At 35.7% G+C, this 12,003-nt stretch overlaps 4 protein-coding genes across 4 annotated transcripts; 1 reads left to right on the forward strand and 3 right to left on the reverse strand.

Annotated features, from left to right (window-relative positions):
- Positions 1 to 734: 734 nt before the first annotated feature.
- Positions 735 to 2,534, forward strand: RO3G_01838 (uncharacterized protein; the record flags this gene model as incomplete). The annotated part of the gene is made up of 6 exons (XM_067656429.1): positions 735 to 912; positions 995 to 1,498; positions 1,637 to 1,656; positions 1,725 to 1,905; positions 2,002 to 2,061; positions 2,224 to 2,534. 6 exons carry the CDS (start codon positions 735 to 737, stop codon positions 2,532 to 2,534), a joined length of 1,254 nt encoding a protein of 417 aa, XP_067512530.1.
- Positions 2,535 to 3,904: 1,370 nt separating this feature from the next.
- RO3G_01839 (uncharacterized protein) lies at positions 3,905 to 4,944 on the reverse strand (the record flags this gene model as incomplete). The annotated part of the gene is made up of 6 exons (XM_067656430.1): positions 3,905 to 3,998; positions 4,047 to 4,071; positions 4,247 to 4,292; positions 4,348 to 4,551; positions 4,608 to 4,655; positions 4,828 to 4,944. The coding sequence occupies 6 exons, from the start codon at positions 4,942 to 4,944 to the stop codon at positions 3,905 to 3,907; spliced, it is 534 nt and encodes a 177-aa protein (XP_067512531.1).
- A 2,263-nt stretch (positions 4,945 to 7,207) lies between these two features.
- RO3G_01840 (uncharacterized protein) lies at positions 7,208 to 7,721 on the reverse strand (the record flags this gene model as incomplete). Its single annotated transcript, XM_067656431.1, has 2 exons — positions 7,208 to 7,435; positions 7,608 to 7,721. 2 exons carry the CDS (start codon positions 7,719 to 7,721, stop codon positions 7,208 to 7,210), a joined length of 342 nt encoding a protein of 113 aa, XP_067512532.1.
- Positions 7,722 to 8,201: 480 nt separating this feature from the next.
- Positions 8,202 to 10,890, reverse strand: RO3G_01841 (uncharacterized protein; the record flags this gene model as incomplete). Its single annotated transcript, XM_067656432.1, has 2 exons — positions 8,202 to 10,443; positions 10,502 to 10,890. 2 exons carry the CDS (start codon positions 10,888 to 10,890, stop codon positions 8,202 to 8,204), a joined length of 2,631 nt encoding a protein of 876 aa, XP_067512533.1.
- Between the last annotated feature and the right edge of the window lie 1,113 nt (positions 10,891 to 12,003).

Here is a 12,003-nt window from a genome sequence, read left to right on the forward strand (position 1 = left end):
TTCATATTTTTGCAAGCTTAAAAAATAGAAACAGTCCTATCATTGCAACAAAGGTCTGCCAGCAAGGTTAAATATACAACCTGCTGCTTCTGGTACTAGTTGCTTTCTATACCAGCATGCGACAATTCTTAAGAGCATCGGTTTTAGTGTGCCTTCTTATATCATCACTATGGACAGTCATTTCATTCATGGATATTTCATAACCCTTTCCTTAAGTTGGTTGTAGGAAATATTCTTTCGAAACTAAAGCTTCTTGTTAAGGCTTGATCTATTATTTTAGCTGTATTTGAACACATTTTTGTAAATCTGGGCCTGAAACAACACTGTATCTAAGCTCACATATAGTTTGAGTGAGTAGAATAACTCCAGTATACTATTGTCCTTTGTTTTCTTCAATAGTAAATTGATTTTGAGCATAAGGGATGTGGGTTACGCGATATGTAGAAACCAAGCTAATAAATAGTAGATTTCCATTAATTTTTTCATATGCATTTTATTTTATCTTTTGTTATAATTTTCCTATATCTGGTGTATATTATTTGTATGAGGCTCTTGTCAGCTTTTATCAAAAACGTATCACTTTAATTAATGCTTGACAGTGAAATGAATAAAGCATGGAAACAAACAAGCTTTTCGCTTAGTTAAAATACTAATTTTCCAAATCCCGTTAGCTTTTTTCAAAGCAGAAATTTAAGGTCCAAAAAATAAATGGCACTTTTTTTTTATAAAACAAAATGTCAAACGATCAACCTTTAATAAATCTATCAGTAAAAGAATGGAGCAAAGATCAGAAATTAGCCATTACACGCGCTTCAAGTCAAGCATTGACTCAAAGTTCATTAGGTGAACCTTGGTCAACCAACTATTGGAAAGCTATACTTACTTATCTGAACATAACTCAAGAGCAGTTTGGTAAAGAACAAAGATATAGACAGTAGCAATAACAAAACATAGCTCCTAGCATCTAACTTTCCGTTCACACTTTTTTTCATAGTATCGAATACAATGACACTAGGTCAAGCAATTGATATATTGTCAGAAAAAGGCAAAGATATACGCATTGACATCATGCTTGACTTAATAGGACTATCTTTATATGGCTATAAAAAGAAAGACATGAATTATGACTCAAGATCTAGACGGTTTCTACTTGAACTTGAGCATGTCCTCTGTCTGACACATGGCGATTTAAATTCAGTTGAACGAAGCGTATCTCAGCAAATTTATTATGCGTTACAGCAACAAGAACAGGCATCACATACTACCAACATGGATGCCTCGGCTAAGAAGGCACTTCAAGAAGGTAGCAAGAGAAATAAAGCGCTCCGTTGGGCTGCGACAGGTGCAGGTATCTTGGGGGGTGGGGCCGTCATTGCCCTGACAGGTGGATTGGCTGCTCCCTTATTGGCGCCATTCCTGGTTGGTATCACTGGCGCTAGTTTTTTTGCAACGGCTGGTGGTGTGGCTCTTGTGACGAGCCTGTTTGGATTGACAGGAGGTGGGTTAGCGGGTTGGAAAATGCATAGACGAATGAAAGGGATCTCTGTGTTTGAGTTTCAGCAAATACTAAACGATCCCGATCTTCCGCCTATCCCTAGTTTACACTGCACAATTTGTATCTCTGGATTTTTGTTAGACTCAGAGAATGAAATCAAGGTAATTGTCTCCTTCCTTTCTTTTTTTTTTATTTTGAGGTTATGTATGTACTAATTGCGTAAAAAAAGGCACCATGGGAGCTAGCGTTTGGAGGAAAGCATGGTAATAACAATGATATTTACTGCTTAGAATATGAAACAAAAGAGTTGCTTGAGTTGGGCTATTCGTTCAGAAAGTTTGTGAGAGACTCAGCTGCAAAGTATGCAGGAATGGAAATAGCAAAGACTACGTTCCTCAAAGCAGTTTTTGGTAAATTATTAAAACAATTAAAAATATGACTTGCTTATTTTTCTTCTTCTGGTGAATAAGCTGCGGTTGCCTTACCTGCAACTATTTTAAAAGCAGCTGACGTGATAGATAATCCTTGGCAAATCGCAGTAGACAGATCGAAAAAGGCAGGCCTTGGTAAAATGGAAAGAATAGAATATATATAATAGGAAGGAAGGCTCATTAGTTTATATATAAAAGTATTGGCTGATGTATTACAAGAAAGAGTCCAAGGAAATAGACCTTGTAACTTGGTGGCATATAGCTGTGGATGTCTTGTCATTTGGAATTGTTTATTAGAATTACACAAAAGAGGTTGTGTAGGACTGGTGGACCATGTTGTACTGATGGGAGCCCCTATCTCAAGCGAAAACATTGAAGAATGGAATCAAGTACAATCAGTTGTGTCAGGTGAATTCGTTAACTGTTATACATCCAATGATTGGGTTTTGGCTTTTGTTTATCGACTTCATTCATTCGCTGTTAATGTTGCAGGCTTAGAACCCGTAAAGATTGGTCGAATCAGAAATTTCGAAGTGTCTGAGGTGGATGGTCATACAAAATACCCAGAGGTTATAAAGGATATACTTGACCAAATTAATCTTGAATAAAGAAAATAAAAAAGAATTATGCTGCATAATAAAAACAAAAGAGACAGTTATGCTAATAGCCAATTTGTTTATTTCGCATTGTATTACTCTTTACTCTTTGCCAAACAAATGTTTTATGGAACTGATTATTTCATTAGGGTTCATTTCGTTAACATCTACTGAAATAAACTGTTTAAAAATGGTTTCAAGTTGTTTGAAATGCTCTTGTTCATAGTCATTAGTCACTCTGTCAATCTCCTCTCCTTTACTATATTTTTCTGATAGTACTAGGGCTATTTTTTTATATAAAATGATCAGTGTAAGCTGTCTTTTTTTTTTGTTCCAATACCTCGCTCGACAACGGAAGTCGGCAGTCCTGCTATACCAGCGCACCATACACCATAGGAAGAAATGTAGCCAATTCCAGGTACAATACGATATAAAAATACAGCCTCATCTCTTTTTGATTCATCGTCTACTCGGCTTACTTCTTGACATATAATATCAGTCTGTGATAATGTAACGCAGTCTCGAGAAGACAAAATGTTCTGACTAATCAAATCTTTATCTCTAGCTGCTTAGTGTATTTTTCATTATTACTTTCTTTGTACATTTTACCATGGAAATGGGTACTGGCTAAAACCTTTGGGCAATTACTTCCTGTAGACAAAAAATATCCTAAAATCGAGCAGAATAAGGCTGCACCATCTGCATTTTCAGTTCCCTTTGTAGACATGCAGGTAAGTAAAAGCCCTTAGACTAACTCTACAATATCATCATACTTTGCCAAATTCGTCGATAATGACTAAGCTGCGACAAGTACTATGGTTCAAAGCCTTTTGCACTTGCTGTAAATCATAAGCAAATGCACTTTGTGGCTAGAATACGATTATTGAATAAGATGTAAACGCATATAATTATTGAGAAAAACCTTTGAAATTGTTTCTAGTGTTTGAGTTCTTGTAAACAATCTGTCTGTTATACCAATCGTGGCACTTTGCGCAGGAACAAAACTATGATAGGAATTCATGTTAATAGTAGCATCTATATAAAACCTTCTTTTTAAAGTACCTTCCGATATGAGCCATATAAGTGATTAAAGCCACTTGCTTAAGATATACACTTTTTCCTGAAAAGTTAGCCCCGGTTACAACCTGTACACTATTGACAATAGATGTTGTATCTTGATAATGCAATTCTGAATTATTAAACTTCGCTGACTTTGCTAATAAACTCCAGCTACCCTGTTCATATTTAAACCCCCTTCCACCTTCAAGATGGGTGTCATTTGGTATAAACGTTTCAACACATAATTCTTGTAAAGGATGTCTATGAAGCACATGTTTGCTGGCTAGTAAAGCTACAATACGTTTCAGGAACTATGTGTGTGTTTACCTTCCTTTAATAATTTTTAAAACACTTGTGTCTGTCATAGTAGGTCTTGTATAACCAAATTTTAATGCAGCAACAGATAATGATACCAAGCTGATAGAGAAGCGTATTTAGTTTTTATTGATTATATTTAATACGTACCAGTCGATGTTAGACAATATATCAGCTATGTCAGTAAATTGTTTTTTATATTCTAAGACTCTTTCTGATAGTCCTTGAATGATTTCAATTTCTTTATCAATAATTATAGTGTAAATATCTCCAATTGTCTCATCTAATTCTAACATAGGATGAAATTATATAACTATAAAATTTTGTTTGTGGAAAATCCTTTTTCTTACCTCTTGTTCTTGCGTTTTTGTAGTATAAGTTATCTGCAGTTGTAAACTATTACAAAAATTCATCAATTTAGCCCACCAATTCAAAGCACAGTCTAACTCACTTGTAAATTGAACCCAAAAAGACTATCATATGTATCTTCACTCGTTGCTGTAATGCTACTATGCGCACTTTGATTACCATTTTCTGATGTACGGCAATATTTTGGCAAAGTAAGTAAGTATCCTAATTGAGGAAAGTATACGACATTTAGAGCAGCACCGAATCCCACCGGTAGTGTTGCGCCAATCTCTTGAGCGACCTCCAACTTTTTTAAAAAAATTATTTAAGGATTAATGCCTTTTACTTTCATTTGTCTTTTACCAAATAGTCATCTAGGCTTTCATATCTCCTTTTCAAAAAATCTAGTTCCTACAGAAATTTATGTTAAACTTTCTTACAGTGGTTTCTTCTGTTTTATTTACAGCATTCACATTTTCTTTAATTACAATCCGTCCTTCACGCTTACTCGATTCAAAATCAATCTTTTCATACATTGTCTTGTTACATTACAATCTCTCTCTCTTTTTTTTTTTTTGCTTACCAAATTGTTAATATCTGTTCCAATAACTTTCATATCCTCAATGTATGACATCTTTTGGAGAACTTCTTTAAAGATAAGCAGTTGCTCTGCATTATCAATGGATTTAATCTGAACCATTAGGCCAAACGAGCATATGGTATAATACACAAACTTAATGCTTATAAGAGACAGCTACCAAAAAGAACTAAGGCCTTTACCTTTAATATATATTGCCAATCGTTCGACAATGCTTTATGTTCTCTTATTTTCGGTAACAATCGATGTATATTGCGAATTTGAGATAAATAGTCTCGAAGTTCCTGAAGTTCTTCTCGTATATCTGGACGCAAGAAGAACTCAATAGTTGAATGCCGTTCTTCAATCATTTGTTTATTTGTTGTAGGGTGTGAAATCCATTCCTTCAGTCGTTGCTTGCCAAGGATACTTTTTGTTTTGTTCAAGAGGCCTAAACAAAGAACATCAACGGGTTTATTTCTATCTGTATTACAATTTTGCTACCAAAAAGCGAAAGGCTTTCTTTTTCTCGTTTTTGATGCATATTGGGATGCAATTCGTATTCGAAAATACTTAGCGATCTATTTGAAGGATATGACTATACATATCGTCTTCATTATTATATCTTATAAGCCTTACTTTGAGGTATCAATATCAATTTGCATACTCATATTGCTATCATTTAAAGAATATTTGATTACTTATAAGCATGGCATTGTACTTTAAAATTTTTAAAATTTTGTACTTTGAGAAAACCTCAAGCAAAATAGGCTGTATTGATTGCTCTAGATCCATTGATTCGTCTATTTTCTGTTGCTCTAACTTGCGCACAAACTTTAATAAAACACCAACGCAACCAATCTTTTTCTTTTAAGAAATCTAATGTACAAAACTTCTCTAGGTTTTTTTTACCGTCAGTTGGCTTTCATTCAGATTGATCAATCCTTCTAGCTTTAAGTATGCCTGAGTCTTGTTTCCCTCTTCAGGATCCATAAGTATCATATTACTGTTTACTATATCCGTGCCAGCAACCGAAGTGCTTTCATTTTGTAGATTGATATGATCCATATACCAGTTTAACAACATGTATCGGCCTTTTTCAAATGTAAATTCTTTTGAAGGTGTTTTCTTGACTTCAATAGCCTCATCTACAAAGATATTCCATATATGAATTATATACAAATACTTGTTGATAATATACCATATCCTTCCAAGAAGCTAACGAATGCATCGTTATTTGAATCCGATACAAGTATCAGCTTTGGCATAGACTGGGCAATGACTTTTCTTTGTCAGATACGTTTTTTATTATAATCTTAGGTTATATTTTATACTTACTCATGCTTGTATAGGAAAAGTCAGTCAATTCTATTGCGTCTTCCATCACATACAACTTTAAATTTTCATTGGAATAGTAAGAACAACCTAGTCTGTTTCCTTTTAGTTGCATACACATGATGGACTCCATATGGATATTATATATGAAGAAATAAAGTTCGAATAAAATAAAAGAAAAGTGAAACTTCAACGAAAATTGTGGTCAACTAGAATGTGGTTATATATAATAAAGCTTTATGTCTTACATAGCATAAGAAAACATTGCAAAAACTTTGAGCTTGTTTTTACTTGACCTCTTATTACATTTTAATTAGTAGCACATATAGTTATTCTAGAGAGGTTCAAGTCTACAGAAATACCTAATTTTCTACACAGAGCACACCCTTAAATGTAATTTAAGCTTACTGCATAAAAACGAAATAGTATTTATATACATTTATCACAAATAAATTAAAAAACTTTTTTATTCTCATTATCTTTTATTCAACATGGCAAATATCGAATCAAAAAAGAAAGTCATACATTACATATACATAGTTATAGCTTAAAGATTAATCTAAAATTGATTTGGTTTTGATCGTGTTTTGATTTTCAACATTTCTAGATACATAAAAATAGACATGAACTACGAAAATAATTGTGTATCTATTGACTTGTCTGATTTTAATATCAATTTAAAGGGAAATATGACTTTGTCAAAAAAAGAAAAAAGGCGGGTAGTGGGTATCCACAACATTGGGTCTATACTCTCCCTAGAACGGCAAAAGGAAAGAGATTTTGGTTTTGAAGATCTAAATGAAGAGGTGAAATTGTACTGAAGGTAAGTAGTTTTGGTCTTCTTAAAGCTCCTAGAAGATATTGGAGCAAGAGGGTGAAGGTGGGAAAGAAAGCGATACAAAGATGAATTTATTAATTTGTATTAGTTTGAAGAGGGTCTGCACCGAAGGAGTGGCAGATGACGGACTAAGAGAGTGACAGCCAGTAAAATTAAAGAATATAAGACTTGTTTGGCCTGGAGAATGTGAGAACACCCTTTGATGGTGAGTATCTATGACGTGCGGCACATCATTTTAGTGGAATCAGTTGATTGGGCATCGTAAATACAGCGCAGTGAGCTATTTTGAACAGACTCGAGTTGCTTGTATCGATTACCGATCAGACGAGGGGTTTTGCAAAGTATTTGTAGAGCAAGAGTGATACAAAAGTTGTACGATAGAGACGAAAAATGAAGAAGGATTTTGTGATGTAGCTCGATAATTTGCGTGTTAACATGATGCTTGTTAATATGTATAGCTTTTGTTATTGTAATTTTACAATCAGAGCATACTATGGGGTAGTTATGGACAAGAAAATTAATTTCAATTTCGGTTCCTTTTTTTCTCGATTTCCTTCTGACTAATTTTCTTGGGTTGTTCTACGACACTAATTTGTCTCAACTTGATGCTCACAGCGCCATAAGGAGCAATAGCCCCAAGAACAGTGGTAGTTTTTGCTCTAGTCTTGAGCACAGCTGCGACAGCATGTTCTTTTTTTTGGCCTTGAGAAGTATTTTGTGGAACCATCATTTATTTTGCAGCCTCTCAAATGCTCGACTACCTTTCAGAAACTAAGAAAAAGAAATGACTCCTTTCATCTGACTGGTAAGTTATATGCTTCCGCTTGTTCTTTTCTTTGTTATCAATAGAAATTGGCGTCTTTTCATCAAATTTATCATTCATTTTTTTCTTTTTTAAGCACTGATGCTAGTGGCTTCAGGTCTAGATAAGTGTCATATGTAGTAAGATTTTCTGGAGAATAAGGTTCGTGATCAACCCCCATATCGAAAGTAGCTACTCCATTGTCTTGGTCATCAAACACGTTTCCTTATCTGTCTCTATGCGAAAAAAATATTCATTTCAAACTGCAACAAGATGCTGAAACAGAGCGAATAGTTTTTTTGTAACTGAATAAAAAAATACTTTATTCATGCTTTATTTTATTTCTGAGCGAAATTTCTTTCGGAAAGTGAACAAACAATACGTGAAGTAGTGCAATATAAATAATTAAAAACAAAGTCTGAAGCCACTAAAGACGTAAGGATATCCAGACTGGTACCAGTTTCTAAAAGTTGTTCTCTCAGAGATACGAGGATGAGTGGCCCAGCTGCCACCTAAAACCACGCGATGCTTTCCATCAAAAAAGTCAGCAGAGTAACCAGGATAGATCGTAGAGGCTTGAAATCCTTCATACTTGTCCCAAATGGTCTCTGTCCATTCCCAATTATCACCCAAAAACTGAACTTCTTTATTGTTAACAGCAGTAGGCGTCCAATCTTTAAAACCAATGTTAGGTACTTTTTTTGGTAAGTTGTGAGAGCATGCAAATTGACGGAATCGAACCATTTCAACTTCTGTAGGTAACCTAGCTTGTTTAGCCTTGGCATAGCCATCTGCCTCATTGTAGGACACCTGGACTGGCCAGTTCTGAGCAACAGACATAGGACAAGGTCCGAACACAGTACGGACATAAATTTGACCATCTTTCTTCAACCAGGAAGCAGGGATTGTTGATAGATTAGCTCTTTGAAGGTAAGCAAGATATTCTCCATTTGTGACTTGCCGAGTTTGTATTTCAAAAGAAGAAGCATTTTCTATTATACGTTGAGGGCTTTCATTATCCCAGCCAAATACTTGAATTTTTTCGGATGATTGATCAATGTCAGCGGTCTCGCTATCATCACAGCCTAATTTCACAGCATCCGCAGCAGGAATATTCAGGGTTGGAGCATCTGATAGAGGAGCTATATCCTTTTCTTGCTTTGATAAAAGCTTCCATGAGGGCAGTGAGACTCCTTCAGGAGGAAGTATATTGGGACTTTGCATAAGCATATAAAGCAAAGTTTCAAGATGCATTGCTTCGTGTTCGAAACACATCCACACAATACGAGCATTTCTTCTCCTTTCAGGCTTTGAGTCGATCCAAGAGGTACTTTGAGCAGCGAGGGCTTCAGACTCCCAATGATTCAATAGACGCATCAACCTTTCTCGAACATTCTTTTGATAGGTCATGATAGATTCAATACTTGGCCACTTGTCATCTTCAGTTGGTACTTCGGAGTGTGGATGACATTGAGTAGGATCTTCCATATCAGGATCAATACCACGTTCAAATATGTCTGCAAAGCACTCTGGTTTCGTCAGACCGGTTTCTCCGAGCTCTTTGTCTACCTGATGACGAGAGAGCTGAATGTCCAAGAATCCGGGAATATGACCAAGATAAAATATGAAAGGATGGCGCAAAGCAATCGGCTTTTCAAATAGCATGGTTCGATGATTGAGCATACGTTGCGTCACAAGGTCCCATGAATCCCAGAGTTCTCTCCATTCGTGTACAGTAGGGAGGGATTCATTGGGCCAAATCTTGGGGCCTGATAGTGAAAGATACAAGTCTTCAATTTCAGGTTCATTAAAAGCTAGCTCTTCACTGTTATTACAATGGAAGCAGTTGATTGACTCTTTATCATCTGTAACATTTGGAGGGAATAAAATTTCACGAATAACGCTCATATTGCGATTGAACTTGAAAGGACGTGATTCAGCCAAGACGAGACGATACTGATCTTTTGTGTCTGTCCAACAGTCAACCATATCCAAACCAGCTGCTCCGAGTATACTGTCTATCTCACTCATGGAATACTTGTGAGAGTGTTCAACATGTATGAGTTCGTCCTTTTGAATCTTGATTTCTCTACCATCATGACAAACAGCAGTATCAACCAAGGCACGGTAATGAGCAACATGACGACCTTGCTTTACTTGATAGGCAGAATCATAAGCGAATTCATTGCGGTCAATGAATTTTTCTTGTCCCATAATCAGATTGACATGGTCCAAACCATTCATAATGAATTCACGTGTGATACCTTGTGAATCATCGTAGGCCCTCTTGATTTTACCAGGATCGTTACGTTTATCGAATCCAATAACAAACAAATCACCTGGTTCAGCACACATTCTTTGCAGTCGCTTAAGAAAAGCAGCAGATTGACAGCGAGTTTGATTACCAACGGAGCTTCCAAGCCATAAAAAGTTCTTTTGGATGCCTTTGGAGGTAAACTTTTGACTTATCCAAGGAATTCCTTGATCGTAGGTACCTAAAAGACCAAAAAGTTGAACATATTGGAATTCACCAAGGGAAGCCAAGGATCGGTCTAGTTCGTGTTGATCGAGGTCCAGAGCATAATATGTTACACGAATACCCTTTTTTTCAATAGCATGCAAAATAACCTGAGTCTTACGAAGTGCACTAAGTTGCATTATATTGTTAGTCATTAGACGACCTTGGGAAATTTAGTCTAGCTTACCCAGCACCAAGTTCGAACAGAACACTACCATCTTGAAGGCGTTCTGCAAACTCATCCGATTTTCTCTCCAAAATATCGAGCTCGGCCTTGGTCAAATAGTATTCATCATCCAAGTAAGTTATTTGATCAAATAGTTGTAGTCCGCGTTTATCATACAAGATGTATGTAGGAATCGTTTTTTGATTAACAGGTTTATCAAGTGAATTCAGGATAGTACCAGCAAGGTCAGAGTCATTAAACGCATCTTCAGATGTGTCCGAAGAATGAGGTGGAGAGGGAGGACGACTCACTTTGATTTTATCGTTTCCTTTAGCATCAGAGGATGAATTAGTACGAATATCAATGATGCTATATCCAGTTGAAGGAGGAGAAGGCGCACGATAAGACATGATTAACAAACGTTTCTGTTGAAGATTTGAAGTTGTGAGTAAAAAATAGAGAAAGGAAAGAAAAACAGAGGGTTCGAAAATAGAAAACCCTATTCCCTTGTTTTTATAGTTGATGCTTCTAACGTAAGGCTACGCAATATTCATCATCATTCGCTATTTTATCACGCGGATATTGAATATTAATATTTGTTATGCTATTATCTGCTTTATCCACACCCCTTATTTCCTAATGAGCTTGAATTTGCTTATTTATTATCAAATAAAATATTTTTAATCGCAAACATTGATTTATGTGCGATGCAGGGTAAACAAGTGGGTTTAGCGTGTGAAAACTTCTAATCACTTGTTGAAATGACGTAAATGTGATCAGAACAGAAACCGACGTTGAACAAAATAAACAATGTGGCTTTTGTCTTGAATACTGTTAAACAAGTGCATAAAAGAATAATTTCCTTATATGTACACGTATTTTTTTTTGAATCAGGGTTTGTTCTACTGCTTCGTTACACTTTTAGGATGTTGAGCTGCGAGACAGCCTTAGGAAGCATCATATTGATGAGCATCTTTCACTAGTACAAGTCTATTTTAATGCAGCGTTCACCTGAATCAAATTATAGAAGAGATGGACATGCCCTAGTTAAGTAACTAAGGAAATACCAGAGAAAAGATTGCCGAGGGAACTTTGCAGAAAGTATTAGGTACATAATTCAACAGACTTGATGATTATCAAATGAACTCTGGAGAGGAAAGTCGACAGTAGAGCTAAAATGCAAACAGTATACCATATTCAATTGAAAAGCATAGAATTAGCTATTAGACTCCTGACTCAGAGGGAAAGATTTCTCTGATTGAGTACTTGCATGTGCTGTTGTTGTATGAGCATTGTTATATTGTTAAATATAATTATAGTGTTAACAATAACAATTGGCGGCTTTGCAAGTTTCAATTGATAATTTTGTAAACTCTCAACTAGAGGCTTTCTATAATTCAATTGACATCTTTATTGTCTAGCTTTCTCTTTATGCATAGCTTGTACGTCTTGATACTTCAAACGAATGTGACTTGTATAGATTTGCATGTGCGACATGAGTCTTGGAACACAAAACCTGGATG

The sequence above is a fragment of the Rhizopus delemar genome, genomic scaffold (assembly GCF_000149305.1).
Source record: "Rhizopus delemar RA 99-880 supercont3.1 genomic scaffold, whole genome shotgun sequence".
Classification (NCBI taxonomy): Eukaryota; Fungi; Mucoromycota; class Mucoromycetes; order Mucorales; family Rhizopodaceae; genus Rhizopus; species Rhizopus delemar.